The sequence below is a fragment of the Emydura macquarii genome, unplaced genomic scaffold (assembly GCF_026122565.2).
Source record: "Emydura macquarii macquarii isolate MOO-44397 ecotype Brisbane River unplaced genomic scaffold, CSIRO-AGI_Emac_v2 contig_1363, whole genome shotgun sequence".
NCBI lineage: Eukaryota > Metazoa > Chordata > Testudines > Chelidae > Emydura > Emydura macquarii.
In genome coordinates this window covers 22,174,919-22,201,031 of record NW_027131500.1, presented here as the reverse complement: position 1 = coordinate 22,201,031, position 26,113 = coordinate 22,174,919, and the positions used below count along the sequence as shown (strand labels likewise).

The window sequence follows — 26,113 nt, the reverse complement described above, 5'->3', positions numbered from 1 at the left end:
TCTTTGTCATGATTCCCCTAAATGACCGTGCTTATGCTTGGTTTTAATGCATAGTTAAGTAACTTTTTGTCTTTTGTTTTTACTTATCAGAAAATTGTGTCTTACAAATATCCAGGCTTATGCGTGAAAGAATAAGAGTTAGTGGACTTCTGATGGAATTACTTCCTAAATGTAGCTATCTGGTTTGGCCTGTGTGAATCGTTACTATTTTAAAGGTGCTTTTGTCACACACTGGAGCGCATTAGGGTTTAGGCTTGATGCTATCTCTCAACATTAATATCTCAGTTCTTGAACACTCAAAGAACAATTCTTCCAGGAGCCTTGGTTTTTAATAAGCTGCACCAGCTCAGCGTGGAAATCACTGTGTTGCTGCTCAAAAAGCTTGAGGCAAATATACAATCCAAAGAACTTTTAAAAATTTTAAGATGACATAGCCAGTCTTCCAATAACTAGATTTCCATCCAGTTCACTTGGCAGGAAACTACCCAAGAAAGACTTGGGTCACAATAACTGGACACTGTTTTATGATGTGAAAGCCCAAAATTGCTGTACTTGATGCATCCTGAATCTGGCTACATTTCAGCGGTTGCACATAGATTCAACAGTACTTGTAAAACGTTTGAGATTTCAGGATAAAGATGCCTGATAATATTCCATTTTCAGGATCATCTACATCATGGTGAAAGTCACTTGGACTTAGGAGGCTAAGTGACTTAGACACTATCATAATTTTACCTAAACACTTTATAAAGAAAGGTTCAGATTAAAGAGCCCTCTAGTTCTAAAGGAAAGAGTAGCTAGTAATAAACTTTAATAAAACCCCACTTTTCTATATAAAACTCTTATCTTCACATCTAGTGTCTTCAATCTAGTGATCAGAAATATTACTGAAAACATTTGCAGATCAAAAATATCCAATTGATAATACGAGTGAGAAAGGAAATGCTCATCTGATGGTTGTTGTTTGTTTTGTTATTTGTATACATAGCACCTGGAAGCCTTAGTCATGAACAAGAACCCCACTGTACTAGGTGCTGTACAGACAAAACAAAACAACAGTCCTTGCCCCAAAAAGCGTACCGTCTAAGACATGAGACAACAGATGGATACAGAAAGAAAGTGGAGTGCAAGGAAACAATGAAACAATATGGTCAGCATGATAAGCGGTGGTATGAGCACACCAGTGGCCAAACTATTGTCAAGGTTATTACAGGTCTCATGACAGAGGAGAATATTAAGAAGGGAATAATTTGAAGAAAAATAATGAGGTAGTTTTGTGGATGCTTACAAGGATCTCCTCTCTGTTATGTGACAAACGCTGAAAGTTTTGCACATATCTTAACTGGATTTTGCAGTGTGTTTATTGGACTTTTGGATAATTTAATGTGTCATGATACATACATTACAATTCTGAATTACACACAATACCCGTGATATAGTTTTAACATGGCTCTATAGTAAATATAAGAAGATAGTATTTAATGCTCAAATGCTGGTTAGATGGAATTTCTTCTTCTCTGCTACACTGAATCAGGTTGTAACTATGACAACCAAGCAGACACAGCTGCACTTTCAGAGCAGAGGTGCTCTTAATATACTGCAGTGCTCAGTCTAGAACAGTTTTAATGTATGAAATTAATTCCTTTTTGTGAGGCATTAGTCTTTATTAGCTGTATCTGAAACAAAAAATACTGTTGGCTATAGTTAAACTATAAACTTAAAAAACATCTGAGATTTCATACTGAGATTTCTGCTTTGTAACAAGCTTATGTATATGTTCAGTGCTCCTTACAGTCGGACTCTAATATGGACTGCGGCTCCCAGATGCTATTGCAATACAAATAATAACTAGTAGTAGTAGTAATGGGAATGAGCGTATTGCATTTCCCTTAATATTTTTAACATGTTAACTGAAGGTCATTCACGACAATATGAGGCAATGTTTTCTTTAGACACCAGACAGCTTGTTCTTGTTGCTTTGCTCTCTTTCATGTGGAGAATGTTTAGCTCTGGAGGTGGGTGACCAACTGTAAAAGCTAGAGTAAGCTCCTATCTTACAGGAGGAAAAGTCCTCTCCTACATACTAGAAAATGATCACATCACTCTTGGTTTTGCATAACCTTCCTGTTGAATTCTGTCAGATAATTCTAAAATCCTACTCAATAGCCGCTGATGTCTCTTAAATTCTATAGGACCTTAGAGTAACTTCTATGGGACTTTTTTCCATAAAGGCGATCAATATTCCTGGCTGCCTTCTTATACATCCTATACATGAGCTGACAAGCACAACTGCAGTCTGATCTGTCTTCAAAGGGTGGTTACAGGCTGCCAGTTGAACAGAGCTACATGAAAGATTTGGAGCAAATTTTGTATCTGGCAGTAGAGGCGTGGCAGAATGTAGTATTAGGTCACATTAAGGTCATTGCTATGGTCCTAGGATTAATGCACATAATAAGATAGGGAAGGCAATGGTAGTCAGGGAAACAGCAAGCGGCAGGACTGTTACTCGGAGAGAGGAGAAACAAAATGAAATAATTTCTGCCATCTTTCTCTCAGGGCTGGAATTTTTGGCACTAATGAATGTTTCTCCTATTTTTCTTATAGATCCACTGGAAAAGAGTTTGCACTGAAGATTATTGACAAGGCAAAATGCTGTGGAAAGGTAGTGTACAACCATTTACATGTGAAAGAGGAAAAATAGCATTCACAGCTGCTCATTATTCAGAGTGGGGTGGGTAGGTGTTTGTGTTTGATGGAACTGTGTCTGCTTTCAGAAATATCTATTTAGCAGGATTATTTTCCACCAAAATGCAAACAATAGAAGTAGTGACAGTGTTATTCTGGTAAATAATACAAGAAAAACAAACAACATTTATTGATAGAATTGTTGTTTAAGCAGTGAATTTAAAAGTTCAGGTTCAGTCAATTGGGAAACACATCAAACCCTTTTCCTGTCTTATTCCCATGTGTCCCAAGCAAATGTTACAGAATTGAGGTCTGTGTCTTACGAGCATTGCAGGCAAAAACTGGGAGAAATTCTTGTATCCTCTCTTGGCTGTTTTCTCTTCCCCATCAGGGTGGAGGACTTTCCTGGGAGTTTCTGCTGCTATTCCGATCCTCCCCAAGATGTGTGGCTCTTGCCATCTAATGGGTTGTCTAATGGGTGAAAAAAAATAGTACACGGGTAGCTCAGGCTGAAACACCAGCCTACTGGACTGATTTGTGGGACAATTCCTAAGCAGGGAAGCTGAAAGAAACAAATAGAATCTGGCTCTACAAAAAGTTGTTGGACTGAATTTTTGAAAACATATATAATAATTAACTAGAAATAAAACAGTTCTGGAGGCAGAGAATGGCCCAGTGGTTGGGGCATTGTCCTGGATTGTAGGAGACCCAAGTTCAATTCCCTGTTCCACCATAAATTTCCTATGTGACACTGTGCACGTCACTTAGCCTCTCTGTGCCTCACTTCTTATCTGTAAAATGGGAGTCCTGGAGAAGGAGACAGGCTCCAAAAGGGTAAAACTGCACATTGAAATGTCGTGAAATGAGGCCCCTCTGACTAAGTTGGTTATAGGACACACGCTTTCTATTTACCCTGCCTTATAGCACAAGAACAAAGGGACACGTTGAGAAAATAAAGAAGCAACAAATATAAAAAAGTAAAGAAGCTCTTTTTGTAATGCAATATAAATAGAACCCTCCAAATCTGCAAATGTCCACATCCACAGACCACATTTGCTGATAAGATACAGATACAAATGATCTGTGCAGGGCTCTAAATATAATTAACTCTGGGACTCAAGGCTGCAGTATCTTATCAAGGTTAGCAATCTATCAAGTTTCAAGAAAGGTTTAGACAGCACTTCTATCCTAACTAGTGTACTTGCAGATGCTATTATTATCCACAAAAAGATGTCAGTCCTCTTGCTAAAGGCACTGATCATTACTTAGGGTCAGCAAGAATACACTCAAGACATAGTATTTTGAATAAATGACCAGATGCATGATGGAAGCCGCTTATCCTTCTCTGAAGGTAAGAAGTATAGGTCACTCTCACAGGCAAGCTCTGGGGCAGATAGAATGATTTGTTCTGATATGGTTTTCTTTGTTTTGGCAGTATTTGTGTAGGTAGCCCATTTTTTATGGGTTATTGCACAAAACTCTTGTGATGCAACCCTGGCTGAGACTACAAAATCCAGGGATTCTTTCAGATGTTTGAAGAGATGAGCAATAGTACAATGTAATTATAAATTGCAAATGCTGCATACCATATTATATGTTCTGCAAAAAGTTGAGAGATCATTCCTGCTGTGTTAAGCAGGAAGGTAGTAGCTGTAGCAGAATATGTGTCAATGTGCATTACCTGCTTAATGCATTAATCCTAAACTGTCTATCAGGAGCTAGGAGTTTAATCTTTGCTCCGACCCCATTAAATAGACAATTAAACAGAGAATATGAAATAAGTTAGGATCTAGTAAGGAGACTTAATAATGAATGACTATGGGGAAAACAGTGCTAAAATTGCTTCTCTGAGTTGGAAATGTTGCCCTTTTTTATCTCTGGGCGGAGGTGAGCTGTGTGTTCGGGAAGATTTGCCAATGTGCTTTTATGAAAGAGATGATGATTTGGGGGATAATTTTGACTCATACCATTTGGATGACTTATTTGAACTCTTGTCTGAGAGAACTTCTCTGAGTACTGATGTTGCTATGTTGTATACATGTTGCTGATATTTATATCAGAAGCTGTTTAGAAAGACGAGTCATCAGGTTTGCTTAAATCAAGAGAAGGCAAAGCAGTATTTGGACAGTGGGTCACAGAATCTAATCACTATTTTTAAACCAAGAAAATGGCCCTCCTTCTTTCTCAGGGCCTATCCCTGCATGGATGTGCACGGGTGGGAGAGAGTTCAAGGAGGTCTCCATGGCACCACAGAATCTGCAGGAAGTAAAAGAACAGTTACACCTGTTAGGAAGGTGCCAGAACTGCCACTGTAAGATACTCTTCCTAAGTCAAGCTGAATTCCTGCTTGGGAATTCAGCTGCAGGTCAGTCCATCCGCACACATTCCAACATCACCAGCCTTAAAAACCACCATCTGGCCCAAATAAGCATAACTTATTCATTGCCGATGGCCACTACCGTCCAACACAAATTTACTGTCTGGCAATTTGTATCTTGGGAATCATGACTTTTTAAACCAAACTAGCTGATCATCCATCAGTATACATGTTAATAGTATGATCATTTCGACATAAATAAATCCATCTCTGCCTAGACTAAACTCTACTACAGCAATCTCCCTGAAGAAGAAGTTGGGGTCGTTGTGAAAACTAATATTTAAAAAGTTTAATGGAATACAGCAAGGACAAGACGATTAAAAATTAAAAGATGAATAACAATAAACAGGTCAGCATTTTGCAAGAGATGTATCGGGAGAGCAATGCAAGAGCATTTGTAGCCTCTTTTACAAAGGTTAGTTACTTAAACCTCTCTAGAGAGAACAGTTTAATTGCTCACATGAGGCCAAGATAGCTAAGGTGGTTCTGTGCTCCCAGGGTCAGAATTAAATAGTGCAATGAATTGATTATATTGGCTATTTGCTCCTAAAGCCAATTTTTAAAAAAGGCACCAGAGGTGATCCTAGCAATTACAAGCCGGTAAGCCTAACTTCGGTACTAGGCAAATTGCTTGAAAAACTATAGTAAAGAACAGAATTATCAGACACGTAGATGAACACAATTTGTTGGGGAAGAGTCAACGTGTTTTTTGTAAAGGGAAATCATGCCTTATCAGTCTACTAGAATTCTTTGAGGCAATCGACGGGGGTGATCCAGTGGATATAATGTACTTAAATGTCCAGAAAGCCTTTGATAAGGTCCATCACCAAAGGCTCTTAAGCAAAGTAAGCTGTCATGAGATAAGAGGGAAGGTTCTCTCTTGGATCAGTAACTGGTTAAAAGATAGGAAACAAAGGGTAGGAATAAATAGTCAGTTTTCAGAATGGAGAGAGGTAAATAGTGGTGTCCCCCAGGGGTCTGTGCTGGGACCAGTACTGTTCAACATATTCATAAATGATCTGGAAAAAGGGGTAAACAGTGAGATGGTGAAATTGGCAGATGATACAAAACTACTCAAGATAGTTAAGTCCAAAGCAGACTGCAAAGAGTTACAAAGGGATTTCACAAAACTGGGTGACTGGGCAACAAAATAGGAGATGAAATTCAGTGTTGATAAATGCAAAGTAATGCACATTGGAAAACATAATCCCAACTATCCATATAAAATGATGGGGTTTAAATTAGCTGTTACCACTCAAGAAAGAGATCTTGGAGTCATTGTGCATAGTTCTCTGAAAACACTTAATGTGCAGCAGCAGTCAAAAAAGCTAACAATGTTGAGAATCATTAGGAAAAGGATAGATGACAGAAAATATCATATTGCCTCTTTAAATCCATTGGTACAGCCACATCTTGAATATGGTGTGCAGCTCTGGTCACCCCATCTCAAAAAAGATATATTGGAATTGGAAAAGGTACAGAAAAGGGCAATAAAAATTATTATGGGTATGAACAGCTTCCATATGAGGAGAAATTAGTGAGACTGGGAGTTTTCAGCTTGAAAAGAGGCATATAAAGGGGAATGTGATAGAGGTCTATAAAATCATGACTGGTATGGAAAAAGTGAATAGGGAAGTGTTATTTATCTCTTCACATAACACAAGAACTAGGGGTCACCAAATGAAATTAATACACAACAGATGTAAAACGAACAAAAGGAAGTATTTCTTCACACAGTGCATGGTTAACCTGTGGAACAGAGGATGTTGTGAAGGCAAAGACCATAACAGGGTAAAAAAAAGAACTTGATAAATTCATAAAGGATAGGTCCCTCAATGGCTATTAGCCAGGATGGGCAGGGATGCAAAACCATGCTCTGAAGTGTCCCTAGCCTCTGTTTACCAGAAGTTGGGAATGGACGACAGGATGGATCACTTGTTCTGTTGACTCCCTCTGAAGCAGCTGATATTGGCCACTGTCAGAAGACAGGGTGTGCATGTGTGCGTGCGTATTTAAAAAAAAAATACCTACCAGGGAAGTTGGCTAAAAGCTATCACCTTGAAGTTTTACTGGGAGTTCATTGTCAATTAAAATAAACTTTCTTTTCTTCTTTTCCTGACAAAACAGGAGCACCTGATTGAGAATGAGGTATCCATACTGCGCCAAGTGAAACACCCCAATATTATCATGCTGATAGAGGAGATGGACACTCCAACAGAGCTCTATTTGGTGATGGAGTTAGTCAAGGTAAGACTATTTCAGAGAATTTTCTTTGATATTTATCTACACATAATGTGGAGTCTAGGAAGATTCCAATATCACTAAGGTCTCAGGAGACATCATGAGATAAGCATTTTGATGAGAACCTCCAGTTAATCATGCAAATACTGTTATTAACAATCGTTCACTTTAATGGAATTTATAGTGTTTCATCAGGCATTAAACTTTTTACATGGCAGGGATTCCAGGAGCTTTTTTGTAACATAAGTGTACAGTCTAACAGGAGATGTTGATAACTTTTCCAATATTTGAAACTTTTTAATTTATATTGTTATATCATCAGAACACACAGTAAGTAAACACGCCACTAGCTTGCAACATTTTTCTCAATCAGCTTTTCTTATTTAATCATTCACATGGTGTGAATTACTTGGTTTTCAATTAGTCTATCTCCTGTGAGCGATAGACATAGTTACTAAATAAATGACACCCCTTTTCACGCAGACAGTCCTGTTTCTTCAGTCCCAAAAGCACAAGTCTCTACACTTCAGCTAGAGGAGATTTTCCGCTACCGGCAGTGGTAGTAATGTTGCATATCTTCTGTAGGCCGAATGCTAGACAGTGCCGTCACAGAGAGAAAAATCTTGTGAGTTCCGCTTTGCTGGCATTGGAGAGTGATATTGCCCTCTTGTGAATTACCAAGCCAATGACATTATGTAGCTCGTTCAAAGAAACATTTTAATACGTAGCATGAACAGGTTACACAAACCAGGGATTTTTGGCATATTACTCCTGAGGGAGTTCTGCGCTACTGCGCAAGCACAGAATTAATATCCCCTGCAGATTTTACTCTTTCCCCCACAGAAAAATTGATTCAGTTTCTCCTCCCAGGCAGTGGTCCAGAGTGGGGGTCAGGGGCACGTGTCTGGTTCAGGCATCAGGGGGAGATGTAAATCACTACCTCAGGGGGCGGGGCTGGGCTCCTTCTGTCCCTCTCATTTGCTATTACGGTGTGCCCAGCCCAGAACCAGGAGGGGTAGGGCTTGGGATGCCCTGGCTGGTGGCTCCTACCGAGCTCCAGGCCCCAGCTGCTAGTCCCAGCTGGGGGGGGAGAGGGGAGGGGACTTCCTCTTGCCCTGCACAGGCTGGGGCTTGATCAGACCCACCTTTGGGAATCTCCCTGGGCTGCAGAAAGCTCTGGCTTCCTGCCCTCATCGCTCCCCAGTCACAGGGAAGGGGTCACTATACAGAGTGCTGCACCCCCATCTGTTCTAACTCATGCATCCGGACCGCCCCGCTCAGGCACCCTGCTGAGTCCTATCTGCATCTGGATCTCCCAGACCACCCGCGCACTTGAACTCCCACTCCGCTGAGCCCCACCCCCTGCACCAAAATAATTGAAAATAGTGTGATTGTGTTATTTTGACAGTAAAATGTGCAGAATTTTAAAATGTGTCCAGAATTTTTAATTTTTTGGTGCAGAATTCCCTCAGGAGTGACATATATATAGCAACAAATTATTGTTTTAAAAGGAAACACCTGAAAAATATTACGTAGAAGAAAATATATTTCTTGTTACTTGACTTAGCATATTGTTTTTTTCCCCATCATAAAATAAGAAAATATACTGAAACGATCCAGAAATTTCTAGGTGGCATAGGTCTGATATTTCTTCGTCACTTGTTTTGAGATAACAAATAATGTGAGTGTCTAGGCCATCTGAGTTAGATGTTGTAAAACTATATCAAATATGAGGCTTCTCGCGCACGTGTGTGCACACATGCGTGTACATTCCTCTCTCTCATGTATAGGGCAATAGCAAACATGCAAACTACTCTGTATGTTAAAACAACAGCAGTATGCCTAGACTTTATCAGCATATTAGATAAAAGTATAAATCAACATTTCAGATTGTATGCTATTTAAAAATTTCCCTGTACTCAAGAATCTTTTCTACCACAGCTGCTTGCTTGAAAACTCGGTAAGGGTCTGTAGCTGTTGGCTCAGTATCACTGTTTCATTTCTCACCCTCTCTAGAAACTGTTTTTACGTGGCAGATGGCTTTTTTGTTCTTAAGATGCATCTTTTCTTCGAAGTGTTTAAAAAAAAAATCAATCTTTGCATATATATATATCCTAAATTGCTGCTGCTTTCACATGTGCGCAGTGCTTGGAATTCCACCCCCAGCCCAGCCAAATCACTCCTACACTTTGTATCCAAGGTAACCATCATAGTGGCACACAACTGACACTAACTGCAGCGACTAGAAATGCCACATAAATGAAAATATTTCTTTACCACTGTTTTAAAAAATGCTGTTACATACCAGCATCCATTTTAGCTCGTGGGTGGGATATTGCACCACAGGTATGCTAAAAAAACGCTAGGCAGACTCTATGCTATATATGGTATGGGGCAAATACAATGCAGCACTGTTATCATCCTGCCTCATCCTTATTTATTTTCACTTTTTGTAAAGTTTGACCTCAGTATTTCTAATGTGTAATGTATTCTGTAATTATTATTGGGTATCTGCATTACAGCATCACCTAGAGGCTCCAGCTGCTAGACACTGTGCAAACTAATAGGTCTGTATCTGAGGAGTTTATAATGTAAATAGACAAGACAGTCAAAGGCAGGAAAAAAGGAAGTGGTGGTATCCTCATTTTACTGCTGGGGAATTGAGGCACAAAAAGGTGAAGTGACTTGCCCAGGGACACGCAGGAAGCCTGTCGCGAATTGAACCCAGATACTCTGAGTCTGTGCCTTAGCCTACAAGATCATCTTTCCCTACCAAGAAAGCTGTTTCTAAGGGCTTGTCTACATGAAGATTAAGCCTGCAAAGCTGGTACACAGTAGCTGATGTGCATTAGCTTATGCACTTTGGAAATGTACGACGCTAAACCACGTGAGGTCACTCTTAGCACACAATAAAAGTGTCCACATAGAGAGCTAGTGTGAAGTCTCTAGTGTGTTTTAAATTCACACCATAGCACACACACTACACACCACCTTCGCCATGTAGACAAGCCCCAAGTAATGCAGCCTGTCTTCCACATATAATATGTGACTTAGGTTTTTGAGCATGCCTGTGGTGCAAGAACGTTGGAAGTATGGTTTTCTCTGGCATCTTTTCAGCAGCCTGACTAGGGTTCTAAAACTTGATGATTTTTCTTGTTGTTGCCTTTGATGTTTTCCCTTACTTTAGGGAGGAGACCTATTTGATGCTATCACTTCTTCAACGAAGTACACGGAGCGAGATGGTAGCGCAATGGTCTACAATCTAGCCAGTGCATTGAAATACCTCCATGATCTCAACATTGTTCACAGAGACATTAAGCCAGAGAATCTCCTGGTATGTCACTTGTTTTGTCATGCTTTCCATTGCCTCGTCCCCCCCGAATGTAAATGTTTGTATGTAAATGCTGAGAAGCCGAGGAGCTGAACAATCATAGATGTAGAACGTGAATTTAGAACTGCATGCTTAAAATAAATCTCTTTCCATTCAATATTAATTCATAGGGAAAGTGATCTGTGCTTAATGTACTCTAGACTCTAGACCTATCAGTTACATTTTGATTGCTGGCTCTTCTGACTTGGGTAAGCACAAAACAGTTTGAAAATGTATTAATGAATTGTTTACAATCTGTGTTTCAATTTAAAATAAGGGTTTTGATCCCTTTCCGAAGATCCGCAAGTTATTTGAAGTGAGATATCTCCCCTTCCATCCCCGCATCTGGTAAAGTCTTTTTGATGACTTCTCAGTACCCTAACTATGAACTCTGAGAGTACATTTATTTCCTCAGAAGGAACTATATTTCATTTCCATTAGTTCCCATCAGGGACATAAATATCTACTGTTCTGTGCCTAGTAGCAACAAATATTGTGGATTCTGCTTTACGAACTCCAAGTGCAAATAGGCAGTGGAGCAAGAGTGCCTTATTCTCCACTGCTTTTCACCTTATGTAGGCAGCATTTGCAAATGGGTACTAAGTCACTTACAGCAGAGGTAATGTTTAACACCCACATTGCACAGGTGTTAACCTCACTTGGTGGGTTATTTTGTTGTTGTTTGTTGTTTGTCTGTCCTGATTAATGGTTTAACGAGATTTCTATCAGCTTCTCTTTTGGTGCAGGGATTTATGTTTCTTACTCCAACAGCAGCACTCAAGCAAGCACAGAGACGGGCCTGGAACTTGCACTCTCTTACTAAATTGAGTAGTCCTTTCTTACCCCAGTTGTCTCATTGACTACAGTGAGTAAGGATTTCCAGGACTCGGCCCTTCTTTTAGCAGTGATGTCGAATCGCCAGTAAACAAATTTGAGGGCAAAATATGCATTTAGATACATGTTTAGTTGCAAGGAATATGGACACTGGGTTGTTGAACTGTGGATACAGGGATCCTGATCTGGGTTTTTTTTTTATTATTATTATTATGTGGTACATTTTATTTTGTGAGAGCATTGCTATTCTACATGGATGATACCGATTTAAAATTTTAGACTAAATGTTATTTCTTGTGAGGTGACTACAATGTTGTACAGACTCTCTACAATCTAAATGAATAGTGACCTTTTAACAATAGAACCTGAAAACATTCTGGCAAAAAATACCCACAGTAACTGTGAGGTAAGGGAGAGAAACATAGACTGTGGTCTTGTCTTCGAGTGTATTTCAAAATGTAGCCGCACTGAAGATTGCATATTCATGCTGAATTAATTTCTATATCGTATGTATGCTGCTCCAGGAGCAAATAAGCGCGCACAGTTTTAGTGGCAGCCCATGGGGTGCCATAGTTGATCTTGTTCATTTTAAAATTATAATGTGGTGACATCAGGATCTGTGGTGGGTCGAGTTCTAGGCTAATCTGACATTTTAAGCCCTCATTAGTTGTCGAATCAGGTATAAATAGGCACAGACACGCTTTTTGCCTACAAAGCTTAAAGAGATTACTCAACAGATGAAGTCTTATTTGTTGTGATTGACATTCACATGCATGTTAAGATAACATAATAGAATTATATTTAAATGTAAATAATTTGTCAATTGCTTCTTATGCTAACCAGCAATTGAGTTCTTTAACATGAGATCATCCAGTTGTCTGATTTACATTCTCTTTACCAATCAGACACTCAAATTCAAACTGTCTCATCATTGACACATGTGAAGTTATATCAGGGATAGAAAGGTTTCCATTAGAGCTGTGAATTATAACAGGGCAGTGACTAAGCCCTGTGATAAATTCAATCTTTCGCTGAAGAAGCTGGTATAAGTTACTCTAGCAACTTCTGTCTAAATCATAACGTGGAAATTTTACTTGGGGAACGAAACCAAGATTTACTTGCTGTGCATATAACATCTTGATTGTTTCAGTCTCTTTGATTATGTTTCATAGTTACACATTAGGGTTGATTATCAAAACAATGTGCAAGACATAAAAAACAGTCCATAAAACACCTAGAAATCTAAACACAATTTTCAGGATGCCTAAATCAGAAAGCCCGAATTTAGGGGAAGAGGGGCAATCTGACCACGTGGTATCTTTGCTTGCATGTAAGCTGTGACTAGACATCTGCTGAGTTAGTTGAGAGAGTTTCATGCAGATTATAACAGAAACAATCCCATTTAAACTCTGGGCTTTACCAGTTGCAAGCAGATTGCAATTTCCTCATATTTATTTGTCCAAAATGGCTGAATATTTTTTTAAACTATATATTTTTTTTCTCTCTGATGATTAAGGGCCAAATCATGGCACACAGGACGTGCATGGTGGTAAGATGTCTCCCCGGACATTAGCTCCAGGTGCATTGGGGTAAGCAGGTGCCATGCGCTTCCCTTGTCCTCCCTGGAGCAAGCAGTCATGTAGCACCAGCCAGTACAGCTTATCTGTCATGAGGGTAGTAATCCACTACCAGTAAAGGCCAGTAGTGTACTATCATCTCCTGGAACAAGGGGAGAGCTGGGAAGAAATATCTTGCCTTTTGTGCTGCTGCAATGGTACAGCTATGCACCCCTATGGTGCAGTTTATACAGGGCAGATTGTTCACACATGTTCTAGCTTTGAGTTCAAGAGCATTTAGAACGCTATAAAAGGCCAAGAGCCACTTTCAGGTCCTTCCTTGCTACAATCAATTCTCAGTGTTAGAACAAACTGTTGGTGCCCTCACATTTTTGTCTCTTGTAATTTTTGGTAAATTTAGGTTTATTGGTTTTGTAGGTTGTACTTAAAAATAAAAATAGTTTAGTGTAGTTGGCCAAATACTAACATTTTTTCCAAGAGTATTTCCCCCAATTTCGAAATCTAGCTGTGCTCATGTCTCTTGTATTAATTTTCTGTGGACATTCACACATTCAGGTTTTACTTGCAGAAAGCAAATCTGAAGCTCACACTAAGTTATTATGAGTGACTTCGGCAATCACACAAGGAGCACCCATGTGACCAATCACAATTCAGATATAGAATACCTGAAGCAAGCTGTTCACAATCATAGAAGATGGGAAAATCACAATGGAAATCAGAGTAATGTCAAATAATGTAAAATTGAGGAAATCACCAATTGTGTGTGTTCCACAAACCAAAAAAAGCCGTATTTGCCATGAATTAGTCACTTTGCTTTAGGTTCATTGGGGCTGAGTGGATTAGTTCTGCATCATTGTGTTTCTTGGTAGATTGGGGTGCTTATCCATTACAGTTTTCGTATTCCTCTAATTTCCTTTTTAATTCAAGCTACATCTTTACTGACAGAGGCAAATTCGCTGCCATGAGATCGATTTCTCTGAATTGACTGAGCGGTCAGTGAAGACCCACTCAGTCGATCCAGAAATTAACGTATTAAGACCACCTTCTCAAGTGGCATAGCGCTGCGTCAACGGGAACGCAATTCCCGTCAGCGCAGTGCAGTGAAGACAGCGTGCAGAACAGAAGCAGAGAAGTCAACGGGAGTTACACAAGTTTTTTGCTTAGCTTGTGTAACTCTGGTTGACTACCGCCGAATCTCGGAGGTAAGTGTAGACAAGCCCTCAGTTGGTTTGACTCTCAGACTTCAGTAGAAGTAGTTCAGTATGGTTGGAGGTAGCTGCCTGTCTTTGTGTCCCCGTTTGAGGACCGTCTTCTTTGTTGCTATGCAGCATGGCGTAGAATGACTACAAATCACTGATTTTTAGAAGTAATCCAGAAGGGCTCAGCAATTTCCCTTTTTCTAGATAGGGAATCTGAGTGCACAAAGTTGTGACTTTCCATTTGATTCTAAATAGATTTAAAAACAAACAAACAGATATCACTATGAGAATTTTGTTTTTCAAACGACCACTTTTGTGAGAATGCTATCAGTAATGTTTCTGGGCCTTTTGCTGGCCCTGCAAAATCAATTAACTAATGAATACTATTCCCAGACTTGTACTGGCAATCAGTGATCCAGCTGTACAAAATTGGAAAGAAGCAAAAATTTCTTTGTTCAGTTCTGAACATGGATGAAAACACCCTCCCTGCTTGTTAAACTGAAAAGGACAAATTGGAAAATAAGATTTATCTTCAAGCCTCGAACAAGTGATTTTTTAATAAAAATCACATGACAATATTCTTTATTGATTTATTATTCTTTATATGATGCTGCTGATCTGCTTGAAACACTTCACTGAAAACTTGAAAATAAAATTGTTCTCCCCATTGAATGGCTCTCTCTCAATTTTGCAGAAATGTCTTCTCGCTAATTTTTTCCTTTGTGACAGTTAAAAAAAAAAAAAAAAAAGGTGGGGTGGGCTTCATTTTGTTTATTTCCTCCCTGCATCCATAGGTATAGCATTTGTTGTTGTTGATGCTAGCAGGAATATGTACCAGTGGTTATTGGAATCCTGAGATGATTATTTAGTCAACACTGGTTTATTTAAGAGATTTAATAATCTGTAATATATGTTAGTAGGTGGAAAATATTGTGTGAGGTTTTTGGAAAATGAGTGGGTTTTAAAACACTGACTTTGGCAAATAAAAACATATAGTTACCTACGTAAATGTTTAATATAGCATGCTAATTAGTTTTAACTTATTCTCTTAACAGTTGGTGAGGGTTTTTGTTTTTGTTTTTTACTGTAATGGTATCACTTGTGCAAGTACACAGGAAGAAGTGGAGCAGGCATAGTTATTGCCTACAAACAATGAGCTCCATTCTGGCTACAGTTGCATAGGTGTGATTTCTCTCTAAAGTTCCAGCTCTGCAAACACTCTCATGTAACTCTACCTGCATGAGTAGTTCCATTGGCCTTCAGTAGGACTAGTTACATGAGCAAAGATGTGCACACGTGTAAGTATTTGCAAAACGGGTTTTAGTCAGTCATTATTTAGTCATTTTAGTCATTATTACTGCTTGCATCAGTGAAGAGAGGGAAAAATTAGGCCCAGTTTTAGGAAAAACCAATGGACACATTGCTAAATAATGTAAAGCAATAGTTCACCCTTCAGTTACATAAATATTTTTTTTACAGATGACAGGATGTTATCAGTGCTATAAATGGCAGCGCAAGTTACTAGGTAGAGACTTTTATATTCTATCCAGAACAAGAAAAAGGGTAAAGTCTTTAACCTTTGAAGATTTTCATGAATTTTGGTAATTCAGGTATAAATAAATGGATCTTCAGCTCATATTCTAGAGGCCATAGAAGATGGTAGTCCATTTCATTAGTTCCAAACTAGAGTTGCTCTTACATATACAGTGAGCATAAATAGTAAAAAATGCTTTATTATTACTATAATTTTATCCAGATACCAAAAAGTATCCTCACAACATTACAAGGCTTATTATACTTTCCAGAAATCTCTGTGTACAGACATGATTTGAGGAACTACGTGCAGGAACTTGCTCAGAGGCTGAATATAATGACTAGTTTTAAACACCAATATTTGTCAATCAGATTTAAGTGTAATTTGGAAACACAATAGGCCAACCTCTGTTTGAATGTACTCCGACAGTAAATTTGGAACTTACAGTAACTGGAATTTACGGTAACAGAAACGCCAGTTAAGTCAAAGTAGGTATTTGAGTAGATACTGGTGTATGTGAGAGCAGAATCTGGCCCAGATTATTTTCATCTGAGAGAATAATGAAGTGCAACTGTTGTGCCGGTATATTTATTCCAGTCACTTTGAGAAGTTACTGTGTATTACTGCCTTGGTGATTTTGAAGATTTACAACAAGCACTAGCAATTCGTGTTTTATAAATCAACTGTCAGCAATCCAGCGAGCAGTTCTAATAATTCTCCAGAGTGTCTGTATACAGTGTACTGTGTTAGGGACCCCTCTTCTCAAGTAGTATGGTAATAGGCATTTCTTGCAATTTTGAATGGTGTTTTGAGTGTTGTGGGGCCACAGAAAACAGTTGCTAAATGATGTCTCTGATATGGTCATCAGGTGACTCATTGGATTGAATGCATATTAAGCATGCAAAATCATTGCTATATTTTTAGAACTGTACTTGAAGCACCTAACACAAATGAAAGTGTGTATATACATTTCCACGTAACAAAATTCCTTGATAATCTATACAATAATTCCTTAAACATGGAATCTTAGACATACATTTTGCACCTAAACTATGGAGATAATGCATTTGCATGCTTAAGCAGTCAGCAAAATATGCATGGGCAAACCTGGGAACATAGATATCTCCTTTGGGTCCTCGGTGGGACTTGCATTTGTAAATGCCACCTTTAGAAAATGCAGTTAAATAGGTTTTGTAATTACCTTTGGCATCCCTTCTCTAAATCAGAGGTTCTCGAACTGGAGGGGGTGGGGCCCCATGGGCAGTCACAGAACGTATTCTGGGCTGGCGTGAGAAACTTTAGGAAAAAAGAAACCTACTGCGCACATTTTACCCACAGCAATGAAGAACTAGCAAAGCTCATTCCTTCAGACATATCAGTAGGGATCTACTTAAATTGCAGAGAAATCACCCAATTTTAGTGGGTTGGACACAGTACAAATAGCGAATTTTACAGAGGTGTGATTTCCCCACAGTGTTTTGCAAACTAGTGGCCCAGACCCAAAAGGGGGTTGCAAGCCTATTAGCGGGTTGTGGTATTGCCACCCTTATTTCTCTGCTGCTGCTGGAGGGCGGCATTGCCTTCAGAGCTGAGTGTCTGCTCTGCCTTCAGATCTGGGCAGCCGGAGACCAGAATTCACCGAGGAGACCATATTTCATGGTCCGGGACGCAATTTTCATGGCTGCGAATGTGGTAATTCCCTACATATCAGGTCCTCAGATGGTGCTGTGCATTTTGACGGATTTCTGTTAAGCTTGCAGAACATTATCCAAAGTCGTTGCCATCTGTACATTAATCCGTTTGCTACAACCCAGTGTGCACTTTTAATTGAAGGTAGATAGCTGTCTCAAGCATCCAACCCAGGATGGAATTGCTCTGCTCCAAAAATAGGCGCAACCATCACACTAGTAACAACAGCATGGTGCAAGTAAACAATATCTCACTTACAATTTACACTACTCTATACTTACATGGTTCTGTTTGAATCAGTGTCTTACTGTTCTTAATATTTTGTGGGAGTTGCATGTTGATTTTTTTTAACCAGTGTATATGTACTTGTGTGGTGGTGGGGGGGTGTAAACTACTTCAGAGAAGGGGGCACAATCAAATAAGTTTGAGAACCATTGCTCGTCTGTATTTATGCCTGTTTGGTTGCTTTACTTCAGGTAGGTTTCTTTTAAGGAGAGGTTCAGTAATTTGGCAAGTACATGATGTTGTGTTGCTTGACATAGGGACTATAGTCTTCTGAGAGAGATAACCACAGAGTTTCCATATTGGGCGTGGAGACTTTTTCTTTAAAGTATAGTTTAAATATCTACAATGAAATATATTAAACACCAAAGGAAAACGCAGAGGCCCAATTCAGGATTGGGAGTCCCATTGTGCTAGGCACTGTACGTACTCATAATCAGAGAGAGTCCTTGCCCAAAGAGCTTACAGTCTAAAGACCACACAGACACATACACGTAAAAATGATCAGGTTGATGATAGGTCTTGAGCAATTTGAAAGAGAGGGTGTTAGCCTTACAGGTCTGTTTGGTGGGGGAATGTTCTGTACATAAGTGGCAGCATGGAAGAAAGGACAGACACATTTGTGGGACAAGCAGACATTTAAAACTGGCAGGGAAGTAACAGACTGTGTGTGGGTGGAGGGAGGGGTAGATCCAGAGTAACATTGTCAGAACAGCAGGCAAAGATTTTAGCAGCCTCATTTTGAATGGAATGGGTGATGTGGATGGCAAGGAGGCCACAGAGAAGATATTTGAAAGGCATTTTGTAAAGTGCAGAGCATAGTGGTCTAGTGTTCTGAGCAAGAACTCCAGAACTCTAGTCCCATCCCTTACACTAACCATTGCTCTGGCCTTAGGCAATAAATGCCTTGCTGAGGTGTTGTGAAGATTTACTATTTAAACTTTCATTTAGAATGTAGTCTTCTCCAGGCAGGGAACTCCCATGTGTACCTGTCCTTCAGCATCATTCTAAAGCATGCTCAGGATGGAAAGCACAGTATTACTAAAAGCACTAGGAAACTGCTTCTAGTTTTGTTTTGTTTTTTTAAGGAGTAGGTAGGGACTAGATCTATCAAGAAACAGAGCAAATTCTATTTGAAAAATAATTTAGATTTCTTTCCTCTCTCAAATTGAGTCTAATCCCATCAGAACGTTCCAAGAGAAAATGTAAATCCTTTAAAGAACAAAGATGAATCACAGCACTGGAAATCAAAGCCTCCAACGATCATGGAGTAAAACCAATGCAGTGGATAGCTTTGAAGAATCTCTCTTCTCTTCATGTTCAACCTCATGTATTTGAAAAAGCATCCTTCAACCCCTGTTCTGTTTTTGCTGACCCCAGGTATGCGAGTATCCAGATGGAACAAAGTCCTTGAAGCTAGGGGACTTTGGGCTGGCCACCGTGGTTGAAGGACCTTTGTATACAGTCTGTGGTACCCCTACATACGTGGCTCCAGAAATCATTGCAGAGACAGGGTGAGGATACAGTGCTTTGTCTCCTATGTTGGCATGTGAAAGACTATTTATCACTTAAAGGTGTATGTGTATTTGTTTTTAAGGGCCAAATTTTGATCCCCTGATAAATACATTATTTGATTTCATTGCCTTTTGTGGGTCATTTAAACAGTCCTTAAACTGCACTTGTTAGACCAACAGCTAATCAGCCTCTTTCATTTATATATTTCCGCTGATACCACTCTGCAAGTTATTTGTGTGTGTGCATGTATCTTAGATAAGAGATGTTGCTACAGCTAACTGCCTAATTAGGAAGAAAGCAGCGACTGTCACAAAGATCCTGTAAATCACAGATCTCATGGGTGTCCAGGAGGTAATAGTTGGCATGAATAATTTGAATTTTCTAACATCCGGATGTTTGACGCACTGCTGCTCTGCATAGCACAATGTTGGAAAGTATTTTTGAGAGCCATGAGAGACCACGGTGTTAAGGGGCATTTGAGCCACTTGTAGAGCTGGAAAAAGCAGAGAAAATGTGACATGCCTTGATCTACAGTATTGTTATTCAGATGTTTAAAAAGAAAGTCCTGGTTCTTCACCCTGTTGTTACTCATTCATACAGGAGACTCAAGATTTGGAATCTTCCTTCCCAATTTGACAGTGTCTAGGAATGATGCAGAGACAGTTTGTCCACTGTGACAGGAGTGGGAAGGGATTTCCTCCTCTCTATCAACATCTCCCTTTGACTATTATGGTTATGGTTAACATTTTGTTATGGTTATGTTTAGTAAAAGCCAGGGACAGGTCACAGGCAATGAACAAAAAATGAATGGAAGCCCATGACCTGTTCTTGACTTTTACTAAACATAACTGTGACAAAATGGGGCCGAGTGGGGGGATGAGAGCCTGAGCTCTGCTCAGAACAGGAGGGGGGTCCAGCATCTGCCGCCGCTGTGGCTCAGCAAGGCTCAGAGCTGGGGGACTACGGCTGGGAGCTCTGGGTCTTGGGGCAGCGATTGCGGCAGCTGGGAGCTGCGGGGGCTGCTCATGGCGGCTGGGCACTCCAGGTCTGTGGGGCCCCCACCAACCTAGTGGCAGAGGGCTGAACCAAAAAATGTCCTGGAGGTCTCTGGAAGTCATGGAATCCATGACCCCCATGCCAATTGTACCCTTAATTATGGTCTGGTGCTGAAAAGAATCTGAATCAGAGCAGAAAGTAGAGCAGAGCTGTTAGATGGAGCCTTGGGGATTGTGAACTAAAAACAAAGGAAAATGGGGGATCCTTCGGGCTCTCAAGACTCTGGAGGACACCAAGACAAATATTGATTAGATGCCTGTCTTGCTATACTCAGTGGTATTAACTGAAAGACACAAACTCCACTCCTAAGAAATGCTAATACATCTGAGAGCTGCCTTTGGCAGATTCTCAGCATTTATTAACTTAAACTAATGAAAGGTGACACATTTTGGAAGATTGCACAAGTAACGTGTTCTCTCATTTTACAGATATGGTTTAAAGGTGGATATTTGGGCAGCAGGTGTGATCACATACATACTGCTATGTGGATTCCCACCTTTTCGCAGGTAAGTTTAATTCCAGGTCAAAGTGCAGATTGTAAAAAATTAATTACCCAAAGAATTGTACATAAAAGGGGGGGGGGGGAATCTGATATATCCCTTCCAGACCCCACTCCTCCCCATGGTGATAGTCTGCTTCAGCTGTTTCCAAACTTCATTACATTATTTCCCCCAATATTTTTGCTCCTTTTCTAACTGGCTTAAGCAGCCTCTAGTTCAGATATCACCCTGCACTTTTGCCAAGTGTCATTTTTTCCCCAGTATTTTTCTGTGCACAAGAGAGAGAAGGGCAGTCCTTCCTGTACTAAAATCGGGCTGCTGTCTAGCTGTCCGGTGTCTTACTGTGAGAAGCCAGTTTTCTCTGTCCCTTTGTCCTCCAATCTCATACGCAGTGCAGTGAGCATGTATAGTACACCCTCTAGCGTTTGCAGCTAGTGTGTTCAGCTGGCTCTTTTTATCTTGGAGAAGCGATCACAGGTAAGTTATTCCAGTTAGCAATGTTTGTTTAAAATGCGTTCTGTAGCTATCAGCTGTTTTCAGTCTCATTACAAGCTCCATGCCCATCATATGACAGGGTTTATAATCAGTGAATTATGAACTTGTTATAGTTACTCTGCATGTCAAGCATGTAACATCCATACGCGGAGTTAGTATCAACACCTTTTTCTTCTCTCTGATTGGGAGTAAGATAAAGGAAAGTAACTGGAACTCTGGGAGGGAAGAAATCAAACCATATTTAGATCAAATTTTTACTACCAGGTGACCAGAGTTCTCCATTATATATTATAGCCATTGCCTGTGTTTTTACAAGGGCATGGAATACAATTACACAACACAGGGCATGCATTCAGATTTACTAAAAGTTAAAGTTCACCAATCTCTCTGGCAGTGTAGTTGCTCACTGGTTGCTCTTAAATAATTGTGGAAAGGCAGAGAATTGCCATGTAGTTCCGCAATTTGTTTTTCAGACACAATTGGCTGGTTAGTAACTCACCCTTGAAAGATGTGCCATATCCATTACAATTATTCTACCATGCTTCTGACTACCAGCATCAGGTGTGAACAAATGTAACAGAATCTGAGCAATATTGCTAGAGATTTAGATCACTATCCAGAAGTTAGTGCAATTGTAAAATTGGTCCCATCTTATTCAACAGGTCTGCTGTGGGTGGGTATTCTGTCCTGCCCCCGCCCCCCCAGCTATAGGGGCTGTGTATTCCTATCACTGTTATGGATACTGTCAATGGCACGGTGTTGAATTCAGCATGGGATTGAATTTATCCCAGGTTTTCCTAATCTTCTTTGTGTATTTAAAAAAAATCCTTTGTGGGATTGGCTCATAGGAGAGGACCCTATTGCAGCTGCTTGAGCTCCATCACTTGATTTAATTCCTGTGTGACAAAAAATGACCCGTTTCTCTTGTTCTCTCCCATTGTTACTCATTCACAGTGAGAACAATCTTCAGGAAGACCTCTTCGATCAGATACTCATCGGAAAGCTAGAGTTTCCCTCGCCATACTGGGATAACATCACTGTCTCAGCTAAGGTACTGAAATAAGTTAGCAGCCCAGGGCTTCAAGCTGTGAACCTGTTTCTGACAAGCTAGTGGATCATTGTGCCCTACTGGCTACATAGCATAGTCACTCATAGTACGATAGAGTCTATATTCCAAACCATTTTGCCCTTTGGAGCATGGCAGTGATGAAAATGCAGGTCTCACAACCCCACCTTCATGTTATTTTCTGGGTGAATGAGTGTAATTGAATGTTGATTACATTCAGTGAGTGCATTGCACATTGTTGGGTTTATTTAATGATGACTGTTGTACTAGGTTCAGTGCTTCAGCTACAATGTAAGTGTCTCTCCAAATTTTCCCTCTCGTCACCCTTTTGAAAGAGGGCTGCTTGCTACGTGGACTGAACGGTGTTCACTTCAGCTGTTCCAGTTTCATCTAGAGGCCGTAAACTGGCTAGAGCACATTGAAATGCAAACAGCTGCTCTGCCAGTTACTAATACGTTTTTTTTAATTCAGATACCACCTCCCTTTGATTTCACAGATTGTCATTTAAAGGCAATGTTTGAAGGGAGCCAAATGCTATAGAAGTGTGCCCCTGAGTGGTGTGTGAATAATTATTCATAGGATTCATTCCAGAGGCCAGGGCCCCTGAATGCATTGCAGCTACAAATCAAATTTGTTATTTGTAAGAAAAAGATAGGTCACATTGCTCTCAGTCCCCCAATGGCCATTTGCTAGTGGGGCATTGATAGTAGCCTCATAAAAGACCATAGTCCCAATTCTTCCTTATGATAAACCTGTCTTGCATTGCTCTGAGAGCAAAAGCAGCCCTAAAGCCAGTCCCAGCCTCGGAGAGCATTTGCATGGCTTACAGTTTTCATAGCTGTGCCTTCCCCTTTCCTGGCTGCTAGTATATGAAGTGTGGCCAGGGGTTCCTAGTCTTCGGCTGCCAGAATGGTTCCTCAAGTTAACTTCCAGTTTGCACAAAAGAGAGCAGCTGTGCATCAGCACCAACTAGCCTCAGAAGTGGCCCTCCTGCTCCAAACTTGCACTGAGTATAGCGTGACTTGCCTGACGCATCTGGCCCCCTATCCCTGCTCATATTCTTGCTGGGTAATTGTGCTGAGAAGGCCATTTTCCAGAACTATAGAAAATGTACATGTATTGCACTTGTATTGTTTCTTCAGAAAAGTCATTGTCCGATAGAACAAGTCCCTTTGGAACGTTCTTCATTAGGACATGCAGCAGGAGACAACGCTGAGACTACAGGCACTTTAAAAAAAACTGGGGCAGTTGGGTTTTAATGATGGGAATTATTTGACATTCATTGGTTTCTTTCTGAGTGTTAGTGTGTGGAACCTGCATCTGCACCAATAAGTTAGTTGCCAGTTGCAAAGGAGGAACTTGAATTAGTAAATTTATGCTAAAAGTTTGAGATGAAAAGTTACACCAACAGTTCATAACTTCACTGGCTCCCTTTTGTGGGACTAACCTCTTAAGATTTACCAGAGCTCCAGGACCACTTGTCATAGTACTAAAAAGAAGTGGCATGGAAATATGCAGTGAACCTAAAGCCATCTATTGTATAGCCTCTGAACAGTTCGAAGACCCTGATTCAGCAAAGCAGTTAGGCATGTACTTACAGTTAAATGTATGGCTAAATCCCACTGCCTTCAGTTAAATCTAAGCACATCAACCCTCTAGACCATGGCCCCGTTTTTCCTGGCTGCTCTAGCTCTGTGCTGTCTGGGGATTCCCCTTTCATGGGGGGATTGGGCAGGCTGGCTAAAGGTGCCTTTGTGTTTCTGGAGCAACACAAAGTAGCCACAGCAGGGCAGAGACTCTAGCCCATGGCATAGATAATTAAACCTAACTAACACTGGGCACTGTCAGTCATTCTTTTTTAATAGAATTCTTAACAGTGCTCTGTGCTGATGGCTAGTTTTCATTTTCCAGATGTTACTGAGTAAAGGAATGGTATCTTAAATTTTTACAGATGGTTCTAGTGATAGCACTTAATTATCTCTATGTATTAGTTTTATATAATCTCCATACAGTGAAATTATCCCTGCTAGCACTAGCTTTAAAATTCCTGGCTCATAAATGCACTTGCCTTTTGGTACAAGCTGGTGCTCATGGCACGTACTTTCTATTCTGCCATCGGCCCCATCCCCACAGGAGCATACCTGTGAGGCCCCTTGAGCAGCTTTCTCCTCTCTCGGTAAATTACTCAAACACCACATGCCCTGTGACTTTACTGTTACAAAACATTATGGCACACTTTCTTTTTGGATAAGAGTATCTGCATACGTGCTGTACTCAGAGGGTTTAGCGAGGCTGCCGTTCCATTGCAACCATTCTGTCCATGCTGCCTGCATGTAAGTACAGAAGAATAAATTTTATATTAGAGCTCCAGTTTCAAGCCTGAGGGGGAAAACCTGTTCCCATGGGAGTTTTGCCATTGTCGTCATCAGGGTCAGGATTTCAGCCGGGTGATGGAAAAACACCCCTGTGAATGCTAGGAAGAATTCAGTGCAAAAGATGCTTTACATTTTAATATTCATGTTCCCTCTCCTCTCCCTCTCTTGTTTTTCAGGAGTTAATTAGTCTGATGCTGCAGGTGAATGTAGAAGCTCGATATACAGCAGCACAGATCCTAGGCCATCCCTGGGTGTCAGTGAGTAAACTCTGCATTATACTTGTCCCTAATTAGATACAAGAACATAAGAATGGCCATACTGGGTCAGACCAATGATCCATCTAGCCCAGTATCCTGTCGTCCAACAGTGGCCAGTGCCAGGTGCTTCAGAGGGAATGAACAGAACAGGTAATCATCAAGTGATCCATCCTATGCCCCTGGCAAACAGCATTTTCATCTACCCTACCTAATAGCCATTGCTGGACCTACCTTATCTGAATTTATTTTGTTCTAGTTTGAACCCTGTTATAGTCTTAGCCTTCACAACATCCTCTGGCAAGGAGTTTGCCAGTTTGGTTGACAGTGTGTTGTGTGACGAAATACCTCCTTTTGTTCATTTTAAACCTGCTGTCTATTAATTTCATGTGGTGAGTACTAGTTTTTGTGTGATGAGGAGTAAATAAGACTTCCTTATTTACTTTCTCCCCACCACTCATGATTTTATAGACCTCGATCATATTCCCTCTTCATCTCTTTTCCAAACTGAAAAGTCCCAGTCTTATTAATCTCTCTTCACATGGAAACTTTTCCATGCCTCTAATCAGTTTTGTTGATCTTTTATGTATCGTTTCCAATTCCAATATATCTTTTTTGAGATGGGGCAACCAGATCTGCACGCTGTATTCAAGATGTGGGCATCCCATGGATTTATAAAGAGGCAATACAATATTAAAGACCTAACTCTAATAGTGCTGTACTAAGCGGCTCTCTGGTGCTGCCAGAAGTAATGACAGAACTCAGCTTTGCCCAATTCTGTTTATCGAGCAACTTGTGTGTCTCCCATCAATAAAAAATGAGTTGCCTGTAACTGACATAGCAGAGGACAGTTAGTCTAAAGACTACCCTTCTGCTGCACAGAGGTTATTGTGAGTTGTTGAACCAAATGAAACTGAATTTCCAAAAAAGCTCAGAAGAATAAGGGGTGGAGAGGATTTGACTTGGCAATCTTTTTTGTTAACATGATTTTTCAGTGAAAATAAGAGGCAGCTTTGGACACGCAGCTAGTGTATATCATCCTTGCCCTGATATTGGCTGTTTAC

The 26,113-nt window shown here is 40.2% G+C and overlaps 1 protein-coding gene across 6 annotated transcripts in view; it reads left to right on the top strand.

The window, feature by feature from the left end:
• Nucleotides 1–26,113, top strand: part of DCLK2 (doublecortin like kinase 2) — a 134,820-nt gene that overhangs the window by 98,303 nt on the left and 10,404 nt on the right. For 5 of the 6 annotated variants that reach the window (XM_067551914.1, XM_067551913.1, XM_067551917.1 and 2 more), the window contains 7 exons: nt 2,605–2,662; nt 7,190–7,309; nt 10,491–10,637; nt 19,169–19,302; nt 20,788–20,865; nt 22,309–22,405; nt 24,972–25,052. In XM_067551914.1, coding sequence (XP_067408015.1) covers nt 2,605–2,662; nt 7,190–7,309; nt 10,491–10,637; nt 19,169–19,302; nt 20,788–20,865; nt 22,309–22,405; nt 24,972–25,052 — 715 coding nt within the window. Of the gene's footprint in view, nt 1–2,604; nt 2,663–3,076; nt 3,186–7,189; nt 7,310–10,490; nt 10,638–19,168; nt 19,303–20,787; nt 20,866–22,308; nt 22,406–24,971; nt 25,053–26,113 lie in introns of those variants that run through there. The other variant, XM_067551918.1, reaches the window with a different exon arrangement.